Here is a 24687-nt window from a genome sequence, read left to right as displayed (position 1 = left end):
GGCAGACTACGAGTTGCCAGATTTATGGTCTCATCCCCCTCTAGGAGTCGAAGCACCCCTTGTGCAAAGGTGCTCTGCTCAGTCACACACATCTGTCGCCAAACAAGTCTCATTGAAAGAAGAGTTCATTTTTAATGGCATTTAATGACATCCTGCACAAAATCACTATTTGTTTAATTTTTTAAAACACATTCACATTGTAATATCTTCAATAAAAACTCATTATTAGCAAGCAATTTGCTCAGTCACACATCTGTCACCAAACATGTCTCATTGAAAGAAGGGTCAGTCACCGAGATTCAGCTTTATTTATAATGGCCATTAATGGCATCCTGCACAAAATCTCATATATATATATTTTTTATTTGTTTACACATGTGCAATAATTATAATTATATAATTATATAATTATCTGACAGACACTTTGTGCAGTAATCTGGCAAAATCTGTCATCTCATCAATATACATATTGTATTTTTATATTTTATATTGTATTATATTTTATATATATATATTTTTTTTTATTTATCTCTTTTTTATGGTATTATCTTTTTTAGCACCTATGGGATTGTAACAATCTAATTTCGTTGTACTACACAATAACAATAAAGGTCTTGAATCTTGATTAAAAAAGGTACAAGTTGATATTACATAAACAACAACAAATGTGATGGAGAGGTGCAAAAAAAACCTCGGTAGGGCTTGATCAGGGCACACTGGCAATATTTGCACCACCTGTTTAAATCATGTTTATAGCTTATATTGTATATTGGTAGAATTTCAATTTTTTTATTCTATTTATTCTAATGTTTTTATCTATTCTTTTTTATTATACTGCTTACATGCACCAACAAAACCAAAGCAAATTCCTAGTGTATACCTCTTACACCTGGCAATAAACACGATTCTGATTCTGAATCTGAAAATCACAATTTTATTTTATTTTTTTTAAATTTGTTTACACATATAAAAAAAAGGTATAAGTTGATATTACATAAACAACAACAAATGTGATGGAGAGGTACAAAAAAAACTCGTTGGGGCTTGATCAGGGCAATCTCCAATGCATACCTTAATCAATTTTAAAAAGAGAATAAATTATTAAAAAGGATGGTGAAGAGAGAAAAAATAAAGAAAAAGATACGATTACACACACTAGTAGACATCTATATAGATAGATAGATAGATAGATAGATAGATAGATAGATAGATAGATAGATAGATAATAACTTTATTGATCCGAGGGAAATTCAAGTTTCCAGCATCACAGTTCCATAGTACAAAACATATTAGTAAAAAGGCAGTTAAAAAGTTAGTAGTGCAAAGTACAAAAAAATATAGCAGATATAAAAATACAAGGAGATGAAGAAAACTGTTAAAAATGAGTATAGTGCAGGGTATCTCCAGTAGCTTAGTCTATGAAAGTGCACTGTATGCATTATTATCTTTTACGAAGAAGAAGAGTAAGAAGAAGAAGAAGAAGAAGAAGAAAGGCACTTTATTAAATTAAATTAAACTAATAAACTAAATTAAATTCAAATTTGTCAGCTAAGCAATTTGCTCAGTCACACATCTGTCACCAAACATGTCTCATTGAAAGAAGAGTTTATTTATAATGGCATTTAATGGCATCCTGCACAAAACCACAACTTTTTAAAAAACATTTTTTAATTTGTTTACACATGAAAAAATGTACAAGTTGATATTACATAAACAACTACAAATTTGATGGAGAGGTGCAAAAAAAACCTCGGTGGGGCTTGATCAGGGCACTCTCTAGACATCCATAAATAGACAAAGTTAACGGGAATTAAGATTCACATTGTAATATCTTCAATAAAAACTCATTATCAGCAAGCAATTTGCTCAGTCACACATCTGTCACCAAACATGTCTCATTGAAAGAAGGGTCAGTCACCGAGATTCAGCTTTCTTTATAATGGCCATTAATGGCATCCTGCACAAAATCTCAAATATTTTTTTTTTAATTTGTTTACAGATATAAAAAAGGAACAAGTCGATATTACATAAACAAAAGCAAATGTGATGGAGAGGTGCAAAAAAAAAACCTCGGTGGGGCTTGATCAGGGCAGTGACTAATTTTGTGAGTGGTAGGATACATGTAGTGCAACTTGATACACTCAAAGTTAACAGTTTAGTAGCCGAGGTGTTGAAGGTGTGCAACCAGCATGAATTAACAAAATATATCCTCACATATATGTAAAGTCTTTGACATCCCTCAAATAACATTCTTATCATAGGCATGAGCAAACCTGGCAACCCAAATGTTAACGAGTCACGCGTGCATGATTCTTCTTCCGGGGTCTACCGGTGGTGCACGAGGAGCGGTGAGTTTAAAGACTGATAAAATACAGTTTAAAGTATCTATCTATCTCTCTATCTATCTATCTATTTATTTATTTATTTATTTATCTATCTATCTATCTATCTGTTTATTTATCTATCTATCTATCTATCTATCTATCTATCTATCTATCCATCCATCTATCTATCTATTTATCTATTTATCTATCTATATTTCTATCTATTCCTGAAATAATTAATTAATTAATTGCTTAATTACTTAATTACTATGATGTGTTTTTAATTACTTAATTACTTAATTGCTTAATTGCTATAATGTGTTTTGCAACACTGTCATGATAACTTCTGTTGTAATTTGTTCAGAGCTTTCTGCCAATGATTGGAATAAGAAGCAATAAGTTCTTCATTTTAAAGTTGAAGCACTTTCTGAAAGTCAGCATTATACTGGTAATTTTAAATGTCATTAGGACATTGGTTTTAAAATGATATAAAATGTGTTTCTGTTTATCACTATGAAACAGGTCTGAAATATTTATGTTAAAAAATGTTACAATACAAATAGTTCCAATGTCTGACAGTAAAAATTGTATTTACCATATGCTTAATTAAGATTGTGGGTTATGATTAATTGTTATGATTATGAGGGGGTCCTTGGAAAAATGTTCTACCCTGTAAGAGGTACTACTTTCTTATTATTTTATATTGACAAAGCCAATGATGAACTTATGATGCTGATACTATTTGTATTTGTTAATGTTTGTTTAGTTTACATTGTTTACATACTCACCTGAATACTTGACTGCTGGAAACTGTATCTTTCCTTCATATTATATATATATATATATATACCATCATTAGTATTACGATTATTATTATTGTTGTATTAACCTACACCTTTATATTATTATTATTATATCTTCTCATATAATTTCTTACATCTTCTTGTATTATCCTAATATACAGCTATACTACTATTATGCTATTACATTACTGTATCATACACTATAATATACACTACTATATTCAGTACTCTTGCACTATTTGCACTACCATTGGCACACTGTCACTTAACTGCTATACTTCTGTTATCTTATTTTTTATTTTATTTTACTTTATTCTATTCGATTTTGTATCTCATTTTAAGGTGTATTGGTGTTGTATGTGTTGTTTAAGCTACTGGATGCCTACATTTCCTTCGGGATCAATAAAGTATCTATCTATCTATCTATTGATGATGGTGTGAATGTGCCGAACATCATGTAGTGCTCCATATTCATCGTTGATTTTTAATTTCATGTCTTTATTTTTGATTGTACCACACATTTGTCATCTTTAAAAAGAAAGAAAACTACTGATTTTGACTACATGAGATTCTAAAGAGATGCGACCTTAATCACACAATGCCAGTATGATGATGTGACACACAAAAATCACTATACAATACATCGCTTCACATAGTTTTTTCAAGCCTAACATCAGCTTGGCTCTGGAGCTGCCATTAGGTGGCATCATTCACCAATGTGCACTATCTTACTGTAGTTAAAGGTCCATCCTGGAGACGGAGTAATGACATAGAAACTGCCAGAGGTGCAAAGTCCTGTACATTTGCTGTGCTTTAGTACAATTTTGAAGTACTTTTACTTGAGTATTTCCCTTTTGTTTTACATTGAAATGAGGGAAATAGTGTATATTTTACACCATTATTGCACAGCTGAACTTATAACATCTTTTCTAGATCAAGATTTTACCTATAAGCGAATGAAATATAATACATCACCTCAGTTTAAATGACCAAACACGGACTGAACATTTAAACGCTGCTGCTTGCTAATGTGTTACCTCATTAACACTTAATGAGCTGTGAACTTTCTCTACTCTATTTTAATTTTTTTAAATTGTATTTATGTTATCTATACTGATTATTAGATCTCCCAGCCAGTCAGCATGTATTATACAGCTATAATGACATCAGATTGAATATGAATTGCACATCAGTGTGCATGCAGGTAAGCTTTTATCTTGTCCAACAGTACACTGGGATCCTGTAGGAAAGCTGGAAGTTTGTTCCTGTTAACGCAGGCCAAGCCCACAGCAGCAGCTGACAGGATCAGAGGCCACATCAACGATCTCTTGGGTTTAGGATCATCACAGGGCCTGGTCTGCATGGGTTTAAACACTCTCTCCCACTGAGTGAGGATGGCCTGACGGGCTCCAGCCCATTTCCCTGGCCCTCTGAGACGATACTGGTACGGAGTACCGGGACCGAACATCACATTCAGCGCCAGCCTGGGATCAGTCAGCAGCAGCCTCAGGGAGTTGGGTCGAACCCCCACCAGCGCTGCTATCTCATCCATGTAGCTCATATAGTCAACCTGGATGGTGTGTCTCTGACTGGTGACGTACCTAAAAGATGCCATGTTGTGCATAACATTTGGTTCCTTTTAGATCCAAAATAGACAACACATTCTCATCCGAACTTGTCATATACTGACGCTTTGTCAGACCCCTCGACGTCACTTTGCGGTCACAGTAAGCACGTGCTTAAAGGACCAATATGTAGTATATTTGATGTTATAAATCATGAAATGACCATGATATGTCATCGGAGATTAAGGAAACATGCTGAATTGAAATACTGGCTTCTCCGATAACAATGCTACAACCAGTATGTTCTCCTTTGAAATTTCCAGTCCTATCCAGAATGTCAGTTTTTGTTTTGGCCTGTGTGATGAGTTTACATTCTAGGTAATGGAAAGCCTGATGCGTCTCATACCGACGCTAAAGGGTGTGCAGCGGTATCAAACGCCGACTGCCGTGACAAAGCGTCGGTATTTGATGCCCTGGGATAAGAACAGGCTGAAACAGACAATCATGAAGTTAAGAAAACCCACAAATCTACCTTTTAGCCATTGTCTCCTGCTTGCACTGGACATCTTTTAGCATAGAAGCCACTGCAGGAAGCTTGGTGCTGCCTGTTTAAAATGAGAGCCATGGTGAGTGAATTGGCTTCTTATGCTCAATGTATTTCTGTAAAGGAAGGAGTTTGGAGCACAAGCTCTTGAAAACCTGTATTACCTTTAAAGACACGTGTGGCCCATCGGGCCTGCATCTCAGAGATGGGCATAATGGCTCCCAGTGGCTGCACGAGACCAATGATAACCAGAGTGGGGCGGTCCAACTCAGGAGGAAACACATACTTGTACAGCGATGCTTTGTTCTCAGACACTGGGACCACATTTGAGGCCAGGAATGGAAAGGAAAACCTGTAACCTGTGGCAAACACCTGCAAGACAGCGGACTCATCACACACTACAGGCCAACTATGAAAGTTTGAGGAGGACAGAAGTGTGTATACACAAATAACCTACCACCAGGTCGACATCTTCCACGACAGTTCCGTCAGCAAACTCCACACTGGATCCCTGAAACCGGCGGATGTTGGGTTTCACCTGAACTGTTCCAGATAGGATACGGTTGGGAAGCTCATCATTCGCTGTCGGATGTTGGCTGAACAACCTGAGATATACATTCAGACTGATAAGTAATACTGCTGGCATGTAGGTCATAAAACATTTCATAGTACAAAAACCATGTCTTCGACTTAGCTACGCTGTTGCTGCCATACCTGTGCTTTGGCTTCAAGTTGTACAGACTGTGATCAAATCTTCGGTTGACTTTTCTTTCTTTCATGCTGCAGAGTAATTCAAAGGGAAGGATCCGGCGCACTTTAATTGACATCCTGTTGTACAACATATCACTGGGAAGACCATTGTCTGAAACTCGATTTACGATCCAGGCTCCCCTCCGAGTGCTTAGATACAGCTGTAAATATAAGATACAAGAAGTAAATCATCATGCAAGCACTGTGTTTAGGTTAAGACATCAAAGATCAATAACTTCCCAACCTGCTTGGTGACTCTGCTCAGTTCCACTGCTATGTCTCCTCCAGAGCTTCCTATTCCAAGCACTACAACCTTTTTATCCCTCCACTCCTCAGGAGTCTTGTAGTCTCGGCTGTGGAAGTATTTTCCCTTGAATGTGTCAATGCCTGAGAGGACAGATTTGTGACAATCAGACAAAATGCATTACATTTTAAACATTAAATTACGTTCATTTGGCAGACTTTCTTTTTATCCAAAGCCACAAAGCCAAGTTTTTAATACATTGGTATGGGTAATTTAAATTTTAAAAAGTTTTTGATCTAACCCGTGCTCTGGTTTCAACAAGATGCTATGAAACATTTTAAAAATATAACAAAAGCATTCAAAGAAACACATAGGTATAAAACATTTCAGAAAACTATGAAAATAGTCACATTTGCCAAAATCTCCTAATGTGATAATGTGATTGGAAAGAAGAAAAAACATTTTATTCGACTCTGATCTTTTTTTTCCCCCATGTGAAATAATGGATATTTTAGACCCCTAATACCCATTGACATTCGCAGGGGGTTGCAAGTAGTCATGGCTTAATTTTAAAGGGTCACTAACTCACTTTGACTCTAAATGGGACCATAATTTACTAAATGAACATCATGCTGAATTGAAGAAAGCTTGAAACTAGCGATTGAGACCATAAACTCATGTTTACAATGTTTACTGAGGTAATAAATCAAGTGAGAAGTAGGCTCATTTTCTCATAGACTTCTATACAATCAGACTTCTTTTTGCAACCAGAGGAGTCGCCCCCTGCTGGCTGTTAGAGAGAATGCCGGTTTAATGCACTTCAGCATTGGCTTCACTTTTATGACCCGAGATTGCCCAATGGTATGTAGTAAGCAATTACTGAGACACTTCTAAGACAAATTTCATACAGGACAGAAGATAAGATAACGACTCATTCACAAATTTCTTTCTTTCTTTCTTTGGTGGCTGCCCCACATACTTGTTATTGTTATGCAACCACAATAGATATGACAAGGTGCAGCCTATCCAAAAGGTGCTCCTATTGTGCCCAAGGTAGATTCATAAATGAAATTATCATAATTTTCGTCTCATGCTTTATGAGTGAACAGTTTTTTTCAACAGCCCGTAATAAATGGTACCTGGGAAGTCTTGCAGTGGCAAGTTGGGGTGGCAGTGATGTCCAATACAGATCATCACAGCATCAAAAATCTGTTTCTCCTTTTCACCATCCTTGTTCTCCGTCTCAACGTCCCACTGGCCTGAATGAGAGAAATCTGATCTCTGCTTCACCTGCAAGACTTTGGTCTGAACAACAGAGAGGCAGACACAAAACTATGTTAAACTAGGTGTTAAAACTTGTTGATACAGTTGCATCTCCTGAAAGTCATCTTGAATTATGCAACATCATTTCAGGTACATATTCATATAAGTTAATGAAGCATCCTTACATTGAAGCGTATGTGCTTGGTGAGCTGGAAGCGGTCAGCATACATGTGAAAGTAGTCCATGATGAGGGAGTTGTGCATGTAGTTGGGGAAGTGTGCAGGGATGGGAAAGTCACTGTAACACATCATCTCTTTGGAGGTGTTGATGATGACAGAGTGGTAGATGCTGGCCCTGTCTGGCTCTGGATTCTCCTGCAATAATAACAGCCAGGAAGAAGGAATATATTCATCATCACTTTCTAAATGTACTCTTTGAGTAAAAGAAAGTGCGACCCACCTTAAACCTCCACAGACCACCGATGTCATTGCTGCTTTCAAAGCAGACAGGCTCCAGCCCCTCATCCAGACAGCACTTGATACAGGCCAGACCTGAACTACCTCCTCCAATCACTGCCACACGACGAGCCATACTTCAGCTCTGTGAAGGATGAACCAGATTAGTCTAAAAAATGTCCCATCTAGAAACAAGAAGATGCATTCAATGAGCTACAAACAACATTAAAGTTGGTCAGCACCAAGATTTGTTCCTGTTGTGGACTGCAGACCTGTGGTCTACTTTCAGTATAGATTACTTAGATGTCTGATCTACTAGAATTCTTAATAAGTATATGTATATAATTATGTAACTATGCAACCAGTTTAGTAACATGTTGAAGAACAGTTTTGATTAAATCACACAGCACAAAATATATAACCGTGGTCATATAATGTCAATGTACAACAGCAGCAGATGCCCTCATGAGCTCAGCTATTTGATCCTTTTATGACCACAAACAATAGATTTTTTTTGTGGCTTGGTACAAATCCTGAGCCGCTCCTTGGGTTCATGTCCTCAGAACAACCCACACTATAACTTAACTTCAACAAAATGCCTCTTGAAGCTATTAGATTGATTCCTCTTCAGAGGAATATGTTTATCTAGGAAAATACTTAATCAAAGCACGTGGCATTGTGACTAAACATCTGTAGGAAAGATTTAGGTGTGACTGTAAACAAAATAGGTTAGATCTCTGATAACGATGTGTTCTATTTGGGCTAACAACACATGCAGCATGAACAAAGAGACTATAATTTGCTTGTTAATGTCACATTAAATATCATAAGACATCAAGAAACTGAAATACAGTACGTGGAATTTAGCCAGTGGGTAAATCTTGTACAATAAAACTTGTCTCCTTGTATGATATAAATGTTTTTTGTACATGTCTTCTGACAAATAAATGCAATAAACTAAACTCCCATAAACATGTAAGCGCTCTTGGAGGCACATGAAGTGTGTCCACAATAAATATATATTTCTGAATGTGAAAAGTAATTAAGATCAAAGTTCTGTCAAATTGCACAGATAACAGATAAAGATCGTTTGGGCTAAGTATTGTAATTTATAAGATTGCACGCTACTTGAAATCAAACTAATATGCATGATCAAATATTCAAATCATAGGAGAAAAACAAAGTAAAATTCAACTCACACAATGCATCGAATGTGTCACTTGGAGCTTGCATAAAGCTGTCTACCAAAATCAATGAGAAACAAAACTTAGCAGGCATTTAAAACCAAATCAATCAAATCCAATTTTACAATCTTTCCATGCAATCCTGCACTTAACTGTTATGATGCAAAAACAGAAAGCTCACTCTTGCAGAGATTGAGAGCAGTCGAAGGAATAACTCAGTGTACTGATTCACATGTAATATGACCTTTAGCACATAGTTAGTTAGCGCATGCATGGAATGGAAAATCTACTTCACTCCCACAGGTCCCTTAAGGTGAATGACCAAGTGCACATAAACCGCTTTTCCTGCATGGTGCAATGTGTCCTGCATTAAACCCCACTGGTGACTCCGAGGCTGTTTGGGAGTTTTAGGCCTACTGGTTGTCATAGACACTAAATCTCCTCAGAAATCTCCATCACAAAAGAAGCCAGCAGGCTGGATGCTAGCAGGCTGAGGAGCAGACTGAATGGAGCTGACAGGACGGGCATTGGAAGATCCTGGCTTGTAGCCAACATAACTGGGTTTCAGGAACTGGACAACATCCAGGTGGAGAACAAAGTGACTCACTCACAGCTTTTTCTTGAAATATTGCTGCTGAACCATGATCTTCTCCAGGACTGGGGCATGCTGATACGAGTGAGCAGCAATGAGATGCCAAAGTCTGCTCAAACCATTTACGTGTAAAATTGTGTCAAGGGTCTAAATATTGTATATTCGTGACATCACAAATGGGCAGAAATCCTGACAGCTTGTTTCAAATGCAGAGTTTCTGAATACGGGCTGTGCGTATTTCCCTGTGGATTGAGTGTTTCGATACTTTCTCAGTATTTATATATGACTTAAGCCTGCTTTATAATAAAGAAAACATGAAAATCTCACTTTTTTATAATATGGGACCTGAAGGAACTGGCCTTCTACCTCCAAGAGGTCAAGGCCCAGTTACGTGTTGGTTAATCTTGTGTGACAAAGAGAATTTCCAAACAGATGAGTTAAAGCATAATGATTCAATTTATTCCGAACAATCAATGTTGCATAAGTAAAATAAAAGAGTTTACAGATATCTGGATCCAATCAACGTGTCCCTGACAACATACAGTGCATGGGTCAGTTCGCGAAGTCTGAACCCCGAGCTATCCCTGATCCAGCCTATTCATGGTTTACACAATAGTAATATTCATGAGATTATGGCACGTGATGTTTTTGCTGCATATCTTCTTCTTTGTTTCTCCTTCTGACTCCTTTCTCTCTTTGACCTTACAAAAAGAACAGAACGTGCTTCCTCCCTGTCCTCGCAAACACTTCATGCACAACAAATCCAACAATCAGGTTATTTCAGGTCATTGTAAGCACTTTTGTACATAATAAATCCAACAGACCTTTAATTAAAAAAAAATATTTCAGAGATTCCTCCGCGTACCACTACAGAGAGGTGGTACGCGTACCACAGTTTGAGAACCACTGATATAGTGGGACATGTTGAATATGTTTGGCATAGTATAACATCAGTTGGCCTTTTTAAAGCCATCATGAGGTGGCATCATTGATTTATGTATCTTAATAAATTGTCATAAATTGATAACTGTGTTCATGTATGATAAATGTGTGTGACAAAAATGAGTCTATTGTGGGTGTCAGAAGGTTAAACCAGTAACACATTTGTGAGTGAAATAAGCATGAATTGCACATTACTGAGCAGACAGGTAAACTTTTATCTTGTCCAACAGTGCAGTGGGGTCCTGCAGGAAAGCTGGAAGGTTGTAGGCAGCCGAGCCCACAGCAGCAGCTGACAGAATCAGAGACCACACAAACGATCTCTTTGGTTTGGGACCATAACAGGGCCTGGTCTGCATGGGTTGAGCCACTCTCTCCCACTGAGTGAGGATGGCCTGACGGGCTCCAGCCCATTTCTCTGGCCCTCTGAAACGATACTGGTACGAAGTACTGGGACCGAGCAACAGATTCAGTCCCAGCCTGGGATCAGTCAGCAGCAGCCTCAGGAAGTTGGGTTGAACTCCCACCAGCTCTGCTATCTCATCCATGTAGCTGACATCAACCAGGATGGGGTGTCTGTGACTGGTGATATACCTGAAAAAGAGACCCTAGATTTTGTGCCTTTTATATCCAAAACAGACAATCATGAAATTAAGAAAACCCACAATTCTACCTTTTAGCCATTGTCTTCTGCTTGCACTGGGCATCTTTTAGCATGGAAGCCACTGAGGGAAGCTTGACGCTGCCTGTTTATAATGAGAGCCATGGTGAGTGCATTGGCTTCTTATACTCAATGTATTTCTGTAAAGGAAGGAGTTTGGAGCACAAGCTCTTGAGAACCTGTATTACCTTTAAAGACACGTGTGGCCCATCGGGCCTGCATCTCAGAGATGGGCATACTGGCTCCCAGTGGCTGCACGAGACCAATGATTTCCAGAGTGGGGCGGTCCAACTCAGAAGGAAACACATACTTGTACAGCGATGCTTTGTTCTCAGACACTGAGGTCACATGTGAGTCCAGGAATGGAAAGCAAAACCTGTAACCTGTGGCAAACACCTGCAAGACAGGGACACTTTTAGGTGAATTAAGGGTGATTGGGACAGTATTACTATACAGGGTTTATTTTCTCACCTGATGAATGAAAATAAAAAGTTTTTTTTGCTGAGCCCTAGCTATGAAACCACATAATCAAATTTGCATGCCCTCATCGGTGTGACATCACGTAGGGGGGCGGGGCAAGCATCAAACAGGAAGTTAACCCTGCAAAGCATGAGGTGAGGAAAATGACATAAGCTTTAGCTCGTTTTCATCGAAAGGTCGTAAAATTGTCATAGCTAATATATTGCACAAACCTTTGATGGAAACATGAATATGATGTACTACTGCAACAAAATCAATAAAAAATTGTTAATATCATGTTTCTATTTTTGGATATAGTTTTTTTTTTGTCCCATTCACCCAAACACAGTTTCGTGAATGGGACAGCATGGTTTTGGGTGATTGGGACAGTGCTAGCTTTACTAATGAAGAAAATGATCAACCTTGCAACTGTGTGAACAACTGTTTATGCTCTGTTTTCTCTACATTAGTGTGTGCGGACCCCTAATCCAGTGGTTCTCAACCTTTTCAAGTCGCAACACCGCAGAATAATCAGGTTGGTGTTCGTGACTTGTGAGTTTAGTTGAGTTGAAACAGCTAGCGCCTAGGCATTGTCCAATGTGCTCTAGGCACTGTGGATTTTTGATGTGTTATGTGACTTTTTCGCTCCTCCTGACCGCCAGAAATCCCCCGTCAGAAACTCATGTGTGATCCCCTTGGGGGTCTCGAACCCCAGGCTGAGAACCCCTGCCCTAATCAACCACAAAAATGTTCATGGACTAGCTGGATTTTGCACCAAGTTTAACCTAATACACTAGTTTAGCCTTGACCTCTTAACCCATACCTAACTAATCCTGATTAGTCTATTGCAGAGGCACCAGTAAGAAAGGGAGAGAGATGCAGGAAGACGACAAGAGGGAGAGCTCAAGGAAAGAACAAACAAACAGCAAGGACAAAATACAACAATTGGAGTGAGGACAAGATGAAGGAAGATAGTGGAAGCAGGAAACAATACCCAAGTTAAGGTTCTTGGCCAGAGCCTGGAATGTGCCAATATTGTAACAGACTCTCCTACACTTGTTTATGGATTAAACTGTATTTTGGCGAAGAAGATGTTTGGTCCTTTTCTGCCGTAGGGCAGGAAGACGAGTGGGGGGAGCTTCCGTTACGGGTCGGTTGTTGTATTACAGGAGAATTGAATAAAGCTGGCGGCCGTTGCTGCTCACTGCTCATTCACCACGGCGTTTGTTATTTTTATATTATATCAGTTAGACGAACCCAAGGCACACGGCTACAATATCAACACACCCTTCACTCTTAATTCACCCTAATTAAACCTACCACCAGGTCGACATCTTCCACGACACTTCCATCAGCAAACTCCACACTGGACCCCTGAAACCTGCGGATGTTGTTTCACCTGAATTGTCCCAGATAGGATGCGGTTGGGAAGCTCATCGCTCTGTGTGGGATGTTGTCTGAGCAACCTGAGATATATATTCAGACTGATAAGTAATAATGCAAGTATGTCGGTCATAAAACATTTCATAACACAAAAGCCATGTCTGCCACTAAGCTGCGCTGTTGCTGCCATACCTGTACTTTGGCTTCAAGTTGTACAGACTGTGATCAAATCTTTGGTTGACTTTTCTTTCTGCCACGCTGCAGAGTAATTCAAAGGGAAGGATCCGGCGCACAAAATCTGTCATCCTGTTGTTCAGCATATCACGGGGAAGACCATTGTCTGAAACTCGATTTGCGATCCAGGCTCCCCTCCGAGTGCTTAGATACAGCTGTAAATATAAGATACAAGAAGTAAATCATCATGCAAGCACTGTGTTTAGGTTAAGACATCAAAGTTTTATGGGGTGTGCCTCTGATGATCCATAACTGCCAACCTGCTTGGTGACTCTGCTCAGTTCCACTGCTATGTCTGCTCCAGAGTTTCCTATTCCAAGCACTACAACCTTTTTATCCCTCCACTCCTCAGGAGTCTTGTAGTCTCGGCTGTGGAAGTACTTTCCCTTGAAAGTGTCAATGTCTGAGATGACGGATTTGTGACAATCAGTCAGAATGCATTACATTTTTTTTTATCCAAAGCCACTTACAATAAATAGATTAATGCCTCTCTGCTTCATAGGTTATAAAACATTGAAAATAGTCACATTTGCCAACTTTTAAAAATGGGATAATGGGATAGGGAAGAGGAAAAACCATTTCATTCTGATTTGTCTCCGATCTTTGCTTTTTTTCCTCTGAAATAGTGGATATATTAGACCTCTAACACTCATTGACATTTGCATCCTGAGACGGGGGTTTGCAAGTAGACACAGCTTCATTTGGTCACAAGCCAAAAAGGCTGGGAACCACTAGTATGTACGAGGAAATAGGGCAAGACTCTGGTGTTACGATACGTATCATGATACGGGGGTTACGATTCAATATATTGCAATATATTGCGATACTGTAAGCAAGGCAATATACTGCGATTTTTTCAAATCTAATTTTAGGAAAACTGTCATAGTATAAAGAACACACCACCATGTGCAGAAAATTGGAATTAAAAAAGTTTACTTTTTTATGCAATCAGAACAGTGGTAAGCAACATTATGGATAACTGAGTGACTTCCATAACAAATTTCATACAAGAGTGAAGATAAGATAACGACTTATTCACTAAGTTCAGTATGTGGTGGTTACCCCACATAGTTTTGTTATTATGCAACCCTAATAGATATGACAAGGTTAGGCCTATCCAGAAGGTGCTCCTAATGTGCCCAAAGGTTGACTCATAAATCACATTTCTCGCAACGTATAGCACAAAATGTCCTTGAGTGAACTTTGTTTTTTCAACAGCCCGTAATAAATGGTACCTGGGAAGTCATGCAGTGGATAGTTGGGACGGCAGTGACGTCCAATACAGATCATCACAGCATCAAAAATCTGTTTCTCCTTTTCACCATCCTTGTTCTCCGTCTCAACGTTCCACTGGCCTGAATGAGAGAAATCTGATCTCTGCGTCACCTGCAAGACTTTGGTCTGAACAACAGAGAAGCAGACACAGTTAAACTAATACAGTTGCGTGTCCTGAATGTCATCTTGAATTATGCAACATCATTTCATGGACAGAGTCATATAAGTCAGTGAAGCATCCTTACATTGAAGCGTATGTGCTTAGTGAGCTGGAAGCGGTCAGCGTACATGTGAAAGTAGTCCATGACGAGGGAGTTGTGCATGTAGTTGGGGAAGTGTGCAGGGATGGGAAAGTCACTGGAACACATCATCTCCTTGGAGGAGTTGATGATGACAGAGTGGTAGATGCTGGCCCTGTCTGGCTCTGGATTCTCCTGCAATAACAGCCAGGAAGATGGAATATATTCATCCTCACTTTCTAAATGTACTCTATGAGTAAATTAAAGTGCAACCCACCTTAAACCTCCACAGACCACCGATGTCATCGCTGCCTTCGAAGCAGACAGGCTCCAGCCCCTCATCCAGGCAGCACTTGATACAGGCCAGACCTGAACTACCTCCTCCAATCACTGCCACATGACGAGTCATACTTCAGCTCTGTGAAGCTGAAGAGCCAGATGAACCAGATCAGTAAAATGTATAAAATGTTTATAATGTAAACAAGAAGATGTGTTCATGGACACCAACAAGAATACTTTTAAAGTACATGTTTCGACTGTTATCAGGCCATTATTAAATGGCCGTTATTGCTCGCTATAAGCATCATAGATGTGGGTCAGTAGGGGTCACTTTCCGGGTCACAATCTTTCTCATTTTACAGGTAAATAAGATGTTTCTGAAAACATTTGAGGTGGGAAATATGCATTACAATAACAGAATTTTGATTCATATTTCATCAGTGCTGCCTAGTTTGATCGTTTGATCGCAGTTCGCGAGTGATTAACTCGTGACTCTCATACACAGCAGCTGGACGGCTGACCCAAGATCAGCTCTGATCTGATCTCAGATCAGCTTCCTCTGGTCTGTGAAATCTTGCAGATGCCATCAGCAGCACCAGAGGACACCGGAGGACACAGAGGCACATGATTTTTTTCAGATTACCTGTCTCATGCACTACTGTCAGGATATAGTGACTGTTTTATAAAAACATATATTTTTTTAAATCATATTTGCTCCATTTCTCGATTTTTTCAAATCTAATTTTTGGAAAACTGTCATAGTATAAAGAACACACCACCATGTGCAGAAAATTGGAATTAAAAAAGTTTACTTTTTTATGCAATCAGAACAGTGGTAAGCAACATTATGGATCACTGAGTGACTTCCATAACAAATTTCATACAAGAGTGAAGATAAGATAACGACTTATTCACTAAGTTCAGTATGTGGTGGATACCCCACATAGTTTTGTTATTATGCAACCCTAATAGATATGACAAGGTTAGGCCTATCCAGAAGGTGCTCCTAATGTGCCCAAAGGCTGACTCATAAATCACATTTCTCGCAACGTATAGCACACTACCCACTGCAGCTTTAAGTTTAGGGAAAAAGAAAGCGTTTTGTCTTAAAATGTAACAGGTAGAGGTAGGACCCAATTGCAGCACAAAGGAGACCAGAAACAGTTGGGAAGGACTTTTAATACCAAACTCAGCAGTTACAAAGCAGGGCAGGTAAAGCAACACACAGTGCAGTTCAACAATCCAACAATGAATCCCTAACACACACAAAATTCAGTTCAGGTAAAGGCAACGGTACTGTAGAGGAGCAGGCAGGAGACGTAGTCGTGGAGGCAGAGGATCTGAAACCAGGTAGGCAAACAGTCCAAGCAGACAAGCTTGTAGGGGACAGGCAGAAGCTAAGTTGAAGCCAGGCAGAGGATCTGAAAGCCAGCAGGTAGGCACTCACAGAACACACACACAAGGACGAGTGTGGTGACACAGTGAGAGTCTCTAGACCACCAGAAAACCACAGGTAAGTAGATGGGAACACTCACACTGTAGCGTCGGCGGCGGACGGAAACACCAAGGCAAACAGGAACCAAGAATGCAGAAGCAGATCTCGAGAGATCAAAAAGGTCGGGGACAGAAGGCTGGTGGGTTTACCGGGAATCAGACGAAACAGGTGCGGGTACAGGATGGTACTGTCACGGTGCAGGGAGCAGCATAAGCAGGGAGGACCCAAATGCAGAGTAATAGACTTGCAGATTCAATCAAGATACTTTCAATCAAATAAAAGTCTAAAAGGTTCCCAAAAAGACAAGCAGGAACAGCTGGTAGATCACAAACGAACAGAACTGCAAGTGGCACCAAAGGCAACAAAGACGAACTGACAAAAGAAAAAGGACAGCAGAGAGAGTGAATACACAAAGAAAGAAGAAAGGAATGATATAACGATGGACAGGTGCCAACAGGGCGGATGAAGAACAGATTAAACTCTGAAGAGGACTGTCACACAGGCGGGAAACAAACAAAGGCAGGAATTAAAACAAGACAAGACACAAGAGGAGTGGATTTTCAAACTAAAACAGGAAACATCATATGACAATGACAGTAGATTAATAGCTATTTGAAAACTGGTATGCTTTGCCAAGAAGTTAGAGATCCCAGACCGGGGTCCGAGCAATCACAGAGAGATATGTTGAATATGTTTGGCATAGTATTACATCAGTTGACCTTTAAAGCCATCATGAGGTGTCATCATTGATTTATGTATCTTAGTATATTGTCTGTTTCAGAAGTTGGGGTAGTGTAAAAACTGCATACATGTATGATACATGTGTTAAATGAGTAACACATTTGTGAGTGGAACAAGCATGAATTGCACATCACTGTGCAGGCAGGTAAACTTTTATCTTGTCCAACAGTGCAGTGGGGTCCTGTAGGAAAGGTGAAAGGTTGTTCCTGTTAACGTAGGCAGCCAAGCCCACAGCAGCAGCTGACAGGATCAGAGGCCACATCAACGATCTCTTGGGTTTGGGATCATCACAGGGTCTGGTCTGCATGGGTTTAAACACTCTCTCCCACTGAGTGAAGATGGCCTGACGGGCTCCAGCCCATTTCCCTGGCCCTCTGAGACGATACTGGTACGGAGTAGTGGGACCAAAAATCACATTCAGTCCCAGCCTGGGATCAGTCAGCATCAGCTTCAGGAAGTTGGGTCGAACCCCCACCAGCATTGCTATCTCATCCATGTAGCTGACATAGTCAACCTGGATGGTGTGTCTCTGACTGGGGACATACCTGAAAAAGATATCACGTTGTGCATAACAAGATTTGGTGCCTTTTAGATCCAAAACACGCAAGTAATCACAAAGTTGAGAGAATCCACTGCAGTACCTTTTAGCCATTGTCTCCTGCTTGCACTGGACATCTTTCAGCATGGAAGCCACCGGGGGAAGCTTGATGCAGCCTGTTTGAAAGGAGACATTTTGACACGGTGGTTTGTCTTCTTAAAATGCAAAATACTTCTGTAAAAGGACTGAGTGATGATAAAAGGCTGCAACCTGTATTACCTTTAAAGACACGTGTGGCCCATCGGGCCTGCATCTCAGAGATGGGCATAATGGCTCCCAGTGGCTGCACGAGACCAATGATAGCCAGAGTGGGGCGGTCCAACTCAGGAGGAAACACATACTTGTACAGAGATGCTTTGTTCTCAGACACTGAGGCCACATTTGAGGCCAGGAATGGAAAGGAAAACCTGTAACCTGTGGCAAACACCTGCAAGACAGCGGACTCATCTAAGTCACAGCCAACTATACTGTTATCTATGAAAGTTTGAGGAGGACAGAAGTGTGTATTCACAAATAACCTACCACCAGTTCGACATCTTCCACGACACTTCCGTCAGCAAACTCCACACTGGACCCCTGAAACCTGCGGATGTTGGGTTTCACCTGAACTGTTCCAGATAGGATGCGGTTGGGAAGCTCATCATTCACTGTAGGATGTTGGCTGAACAGCCTGAGATATACATTAGTTATGTTACTACAATTTGATGAATACTGCGAACATATGAATTAAAACAAGACCAAAAGTCTGAAGCACCACATGAGACACGATGCACAGAGTGAACATGCTATTTATTGCATGTTAATTATTCTTTATCAGACTAAAATAACTGACTTCCTGTTGTTTTTAGCACACCAGCATGCACCTGTCCATTTCACCTCACACAGTATCTTTGCCTCAGCTCTCTCCCTACGCACCTCGCCTTCAACCTCACAGTTTGAAAATCATAAATAATTCCTGTCCTGATTGTGGCACTAGGAAATGTCGAGGTTGCAACATAGTTGTTCAGATCCATTGTCTGTAGACCATGAACATCTGGGCAAACAGAGTCAGAGAGTCTGCCATTTGCAGGGTCAAGCTACGCTATAGCTGTAATAGTTAGTAGTAGTGTAGTAGAATTGTAAAAAAAAAAAAAATACAGTACCTGTGCTTTGGCTTGAGATTGTACAGAGTGTGATTGAATCTTTGGTTGAGCAGGTTCTCCCCGATACGACAGAAAAGCCCAAAGGGAATGATGTTCTGCAGAGAATTCACCACCCTGTTAAAAAACAAATCAAAGGGAAGCCCGTTGTCCCCAACTCGGTTCAGAATCCAGGCTCCTCTTCGAGTGCTCAGGTAAAGCTGGGAAGAGAAGTAGTGGAAGTGGTAGTCAGTCATTGAGCTGGTACGTTAGAAATCTTTATTAAATATTGATAGTTTGCAAAATGTTGTATGTGAAACATTAATATAGAAATGTAACATCCATAAGGTGGACTCAAAATATCTGTAAAGTGCAGTTTGTTTCAACATTATTTCACTAAAGTATGTGGCCCGGTTACCTGTAATCAGTGATGGGGAGTTACGTAATTAAACTACAAAATAAATGTAATTGTAATAAGTTACAGATACTGAGAAAAAAAACATGTAATTAAGTTACAGTTACTAATCAAAATGTTGGTTATCACAAAGGGGATACATTTGGATATATTATTTTCAGTAAAAAGCTTTTATATGGAATATAAAATTAATTCTGTTGCTCAGTTCCAATCTTAATTCATGTTATTTTTTTAAGAACATTTAATAAAAGTTTGACATTAATCAGTGTTGAGTATTGTTGTGACTTTTACACTGCCTGGTTTAAGGTAGTGGTTTTAGGTCTTTTCAGCTTTATTGCCCAGTTTAAAACATTTGTTAGAAAAGTAATCAAAAGTAACTTTATGTAATAAGTTACATGATGATAAATATCTCATCCAACCAACCTGCTTGGTGACTCTGCTCAGTTCCACTGCTATGTCTCCTCCAGAGTTTCCTATTCCAAGCACTACAGCCTTTTTATTTCTCCACTCCTCAGGAGTCTTGTAGTCTCGGCTGTGGAAGTACTTCCCCTTGAAAGTGTCAATTCCTGAGGAAATAAAAATAAAAAGACTTGTGACTGCTGGACAAAGTGTCTCTCTACTTTTGCTACAAGAAAACTGTATTTGTTGTAGACATTACAGCTCTAAGAATCTAATTTAGGCGAAGGCTGAGGACACTTTACTGACAACATTGTTCTCTTTGGGAGGTGCTGCTTTCTACTGATACAGTATTATATAACCACATTCTACAGGGTTACCATTACAGGCTAGTTCAGACTGTGTCAAAGGTTGATTCTGAAATAACATCATTTCCTCTTTATATTGCTGGAGCACTATCAGCACTACTTGTCGTTGAGTACACTGAAGGATATTTACAGCCCGTAAATGGTACCTGGGAAGTCATGCAGTGGCAAGTTGGGTTGGCAGTGATGTCCAATACAGATCATCACAGCATCAAAAATGTGTTTCTCCTTTTTGCCATCCTTGTTCTCCGTCTCAACGTCCCACTGGCCTGAATGAGAGAAATCTGATCTCTGCTTCACCTGCAAGACTTTGGTCTGAACAACAGATAAGGCAGAAACAGAAAACAGTTTGCTGATAACAGTACAAACTAGGTGAGAAGGATCTATTTTCTAATAATTTAACCATTTGTTGTGTTGCTCTCTAAACAATATTTCATCTTACATTGAAGCGTATGTGCTTGGTGAGCTGGAAGTGGTCAGCGTACGTCCGAAAGTAATCCATGATGAGGGAGTTGTGCATGTAGTTGGGGAAGTGTGCAGGGATGGGAAAGTCACTGAAACACATCATCTCCTTAGAGGTGTTGATGATGACAGAGTGGTAGATGCTGGCCCTGTCTGGCTCTGGATTCTCCTGCAATATAATAATATACGCCAACCAATAATCATCCTAACTTACTAAATATACTGTGGAATTAAAAAGAACCTGCACATAGTGAAACCCACCTTAAACCTCCACAGACCACCGATGTCATCGCTGCTTTCGAAGCAGACAGGCTCCAGCCCCTCATCCAGACAACACTTGATACAGGCTAGACCTGAACTACCTCCTCCAATCACTGCCACACGACGAGTCATACTTCAGCTCTGTGAAGATGAAGAACCAGATCAGTATGAAAAATATCTCATTCATGGAGCGAGTTGATTGTTGTTCTCAACCTTTTTTTGTGTTAAGGACCCCTAAATTCATACTCTTTATGTCGCAGACCCCCATTTTATAAGATTTCGCTTCTGAAAATATTTTGGTTGTTAGATTGGTCATTCCTGTTATGCAGCAACATTTCTGTCCCCATGCATTACTTCATCATATTTTCTTTAAAATGTGTCAAATATTTATAACAAATGACTTCAATTATAGATTAAGGTCTTCTCTATAACATAAACAAAGAATAATGCACATTAAAAATACTTTTTTTTTACTAAACTGAGCTTTTTTTGGTACAAGTGCTCGATTTTACCATGTCCCAAGTGCAAAGTAATCAACTTCTACAAAAACTAGAAGCTATAAAATTATAAAATATGCAAAATATTCTTTAATTAATGTTTAGGCCATGTATATATATATACATATATATATATATGTATATATATATACAGTATATACATATACTATATTATGAAGAACTATAGTTATTTTTTTAACCATTTTCATAATTTACTGTGTGTCCTTGAAGTCATTTTCCACCCTGTTAGTTTGCAGTTTCTCGCCCAACAAAAAAAACAAAACTGCAATTCCACTGAAACAATCTTCAGGAAGTGCCATATTTTTTTTGGAGAGAACTCAAAGGAGTTATTTCGGGTGAGCATAAACTTTCACTCGTCTTTTTTTCACGTTTCATGATCTTAATCTGTTTGTCACATTCTTAAAGTTACACCCTGTTCGGCTAAATTATGATTAAAGTTGGTCCGATCTAGATAATGTTAAAACATATTTGACATAGTTATAAAAGTTTGTGTTTATGTGTAGAAGGTTAGCGAGCTACATCTGGATCACTCACATCTGGTTGAGAACCACTGCGGTATTCAATTGAATTTATTTATTTTATTTAATAGGGACAATGCAATTTAACATAGTTCCAATACAGAGCATGAAACTGATGTGCTGCACAGAGTTTTTCTACTGCTAGCCCGTACAAAAAATAAGTGTACTTCAACTTTATTTTATGAAGTAAACTTAAGTATAGTTCAAGTATATTCCCAAGTATACTTTCTGTAATAAGTATACTAATATCAATGTACTAGCGGTATACTTGTATAAGTGTACTACTTCAATACTTCTTGGGACTAAAAAAGTACACTTTTAAGTGTACTTTAAATGTAAGAGTTTTGCATGTAAGAACTTTACAGTACACAACCAGTTTACCTCCAAGTTGTATTTTGTACTGCAACTATAATATGAACTATACTTCAAGTGAACTTATAGGTATACAGTTAGTTTACTAGTTATATACTTGTAGCCCACATTTTAGTTTATGAAAGTACCCTTTAAAGTATACTCTCAGTAAACTACTAATTTAATAGTTTTTACTGCAAGCTTTCTTTAAGTTAACTTATAAGTTAACTTATAGTACTTATGCAAATGTACTTTTCAGTATAAGCCACGTATACTTAGACTTTTCTGTATACTTGTCGGTATAAGCCAAGTATTTTTTGTTAAGTTTAACTCTGATAAGTACATAAAAAGTAATCAGAAAGTACACTCTCTTTATTAAAGTTTAGAAGAAGTACACTAACAGCACACTTGAATAAACTTATTTTTGTAAGGGGATTTTCAACTATTGTCCCTAGTTGGGTTATTACATGTACAGTATAGTATACAATATAGGCTGCAGCTTTCAGTATCATAAAACCACAATACACTATAAATATGGAAATAAAATAAAATATGCATCACAAATACACCAATACACATACCACAACACACATTTACAGCAGGCTTTATCTGTGTGAAAAGATGTGAATAAGAAGATAACATATTGTTCTTCCTATAATGGACACCAGTGCGCCCTCTTGTTTACTCTAACTGGTATGAGGACATTTCTGTGTATGTTGGATCTGTGCCACGTACACATCAACACGAGTTAATATGTAGACACAAGTTCAGACAGAGATTTTTAAATGCGTTAAGCAATGCCAACTAAACCTGCTATCACAACTTTAACTTGTTTAGTCTGAGTCTGCAGGCTGTGACAACAATCCTCCAGTACAGCTGTTACTGGTTCAGCTGGTTCAACTCAATCACAACAACAAAAAGAGATTATCTCGACAGTGTTTGTTTTCATGGACTCTTAAATGCACTAAAAAAGTTACAATCTAGTATTTTCGTTTATGCATGCACATGGTCCTTCCTACCTTTTGCGATTGAGAGAAGGGAACGACTTGTTGCTGCTGCATGGAGCTGTGCAGTGGGCGGAGTGTGAGAGAGAAGGATGTTTATCACATTACCGGAGATGACCCTTAGTCACTGACTGGACTGCTGCTGCTGCTTCAGACCTCTTTAAACTGGTGGAAAAGCAAACATACTGCACCTCTCTACTCGATAACAAGCAGAGGTGATGAAACCCTCTTACCCTCTTTAGGAGGATGATCTTTATCCTCCTAAATTCCTCACTAGTAGAGGTCAATTTCCGATAAGATTTAGAGGAACCAAATTATGGAGTAGCTTTTCACATCTATCAATAAACTGTTCATCTGTCAAATGTTTCAAAAGTTGCTTAAAGGGTCATTTAATTGCTGTTTTGTTATTGCTTTTCCCCATGTTGTCCATGTATCTGTTTATATATTTTTCATTTTTTTTATGTTGTTTGATTACGATTTCCCAGAAGTCTTTATAGATATTTAAATCAATATCTTCCTCACAAACATTAACCATACACTTCCACGCAACACACACACACACACACACTTTTTTTGATATATTTACTGTATTGTTATTGTTGTTATTATATATATATATTGTCCTAATTGTTTTGTTATCACTATTATGTAGTCATATTATTTCTTTATATTAATCTTGTCTCTAGGTGGAGGCATCAGATAAGGCCAGTGTTTTTTTTGCCTCTTCCTGCACTGTATATTATTCATTTATTTTTTATTTATTTTTATTACATAAGGAAAGAGGCTGGGTGACGCGTCATGAATGCGTCATCAGTTACACTGAGCATGTCTTAAAGCTTGTGGTGTTAATGCACAGGCTGAGCGGAGTTATTAAAAGCAAACTAAATCATGATCCGGATTGCCACCAAAATCGAATGGATTGTTCATCGTGCCACACACCCCCCCTCCAAAAAATTTCATTAAAATCCATCGCAGACTTTGGAGTAATCCTCCAACCGGACAAACAAACCAACAAACCAACAAACCAACAACGGTGAAAACATACCCTCCTTCCTAGGCCTTCGGCCTTGGCGGAGGTAAAAATGACCAAGCATAAGGATGTGAGCGACTTTGACAAGGGCCAAATAGTGCTGGCTAGACGACTGGGTCAGAGCATCTCCAGAACTGCAGCTCTTGTGGGATGTTCCCGGTCTGCAGTGGTCAGGACCTACCAAAAGTGGTCCAAGGAAGGAAAACCGGTGAACCGTCGACA

At 39.0% G+C, this 24687-nt stretch overlaps 3 protein-coding genes across 4 annotated transcripts; all 3 read right to left on the bottom strand.

Annotated features, from left to right (window-relative positions):
* Window positions 1–3604: 3604 nt before the first annotated feature.
* Window positions 3605–23512, bottom strand: LOC119488737 (flavin-containing monooxygenase 5-like). Of its 2 annotated transcripts, none has more exons than XM_037770621.1 (10): window positions 23451–23512; window positions 7953–8093; window positions 7679–7867; window positions 7370–7535; window positions 6231–6373; window positions 5951–6147; window positions 5694–5841; window positions 5401–5608; window positions 5225–5297; window positions 3605–4728 (listed from the first exon to the last, which is right to left on the bottom strand). In XM_037770621.1, the coding sequence occupies exons 2-10, from the start codon at window positions 8082–8084 to the stop codon at window positions 4317–4319; spliced, it is 1668 nt and encodes a 555-aa protein (XP_037626549.1). In that variant the 5' UTR covers window positions 8085–8093; window positions 23451–23512; the 3' UTR covers window positions 3605–4316. The 2 variants fall into 2 exon arrangements, with proteins under 2 accessions (XP_037626549.1, XP_037626548.1); XM_037770620.1 differs by lacking the exon at window positions 23451–23512 and adding an exon at window positions 9285–9365.
* On the bottom strand, window positions 10552–23540 carry LOC119488738 (flavin-containing monooxygenase 5-like). Its single transcript, XM_037770622.1, is given in 11 exon segments — window positions 10552–11257; window positions 11337–11409; window positions 11513–11720; window positions 13104–13176; window positions 13178–13249; window positions 13359–13555; window positions 13661–13803; window positions 14636–14801; window positions 14921–15109; window positions 15192–15332; window positions 23451–23540. Coding segments are annotated over 10 exon segments (1653 nt in total). The 5' UTR covers window positions 15324–15332; window positions 23451–23540; the 3' UTR covers window positions 10552–10857.
* On the bottom strand, window positions 16353–23552 carry LOC119488736 (flavin-containing monooxygenase 5-like). The gene is made up of 10 exons (XM_037770619.1): window positions 23451–23552; window positions 21045–21185; window positions 20764–20952; window positions 20471–20636; window positions 19984–20126; window positions 19170–19366; window positions 18550–18697; window positions 18247–18454; window positions 18071–18143; window positions 16353–17974 (listed from the first exon to the last, which is right to left on the bottom strand). The coding sequence occupies exons 2-10, from the start codon at window positions 21174–21176 to the stop codon at window positions 17560–17562; spliced, it is 1671 nt and encodes a 556-aa protein (XP_037626547.1). The 5' UTR covers window positions 21177–21185; window positions 23451–23552; the 3' UTR covers window positions 16353–17559.
* Between the last annotated feature and the right edge of the window lie 1135 nt (window positions 23553–24687).

Source organism: Sebastes umbrosus, chromosome 5 (genome assembly GCF_015220745.1).
Source record: "Sebastes umbrosus isolate fSebUmb1 chromosome 5, fSebUmb1.pri, whole genome shotgun sequence".
In the NCBI taxonomy this organism is placed as follows: domain Eukaryota; kingdom Metazoa; phylum Chordata; class Actinopteri; order Perciformes; family Sebastidae; genus Sebastes; species Sebastes umbrosus.
Note: the sequence above shows the minus strand (reverse complement) of the source record. Positions and strands in the feature narration are given on the sequence as shown.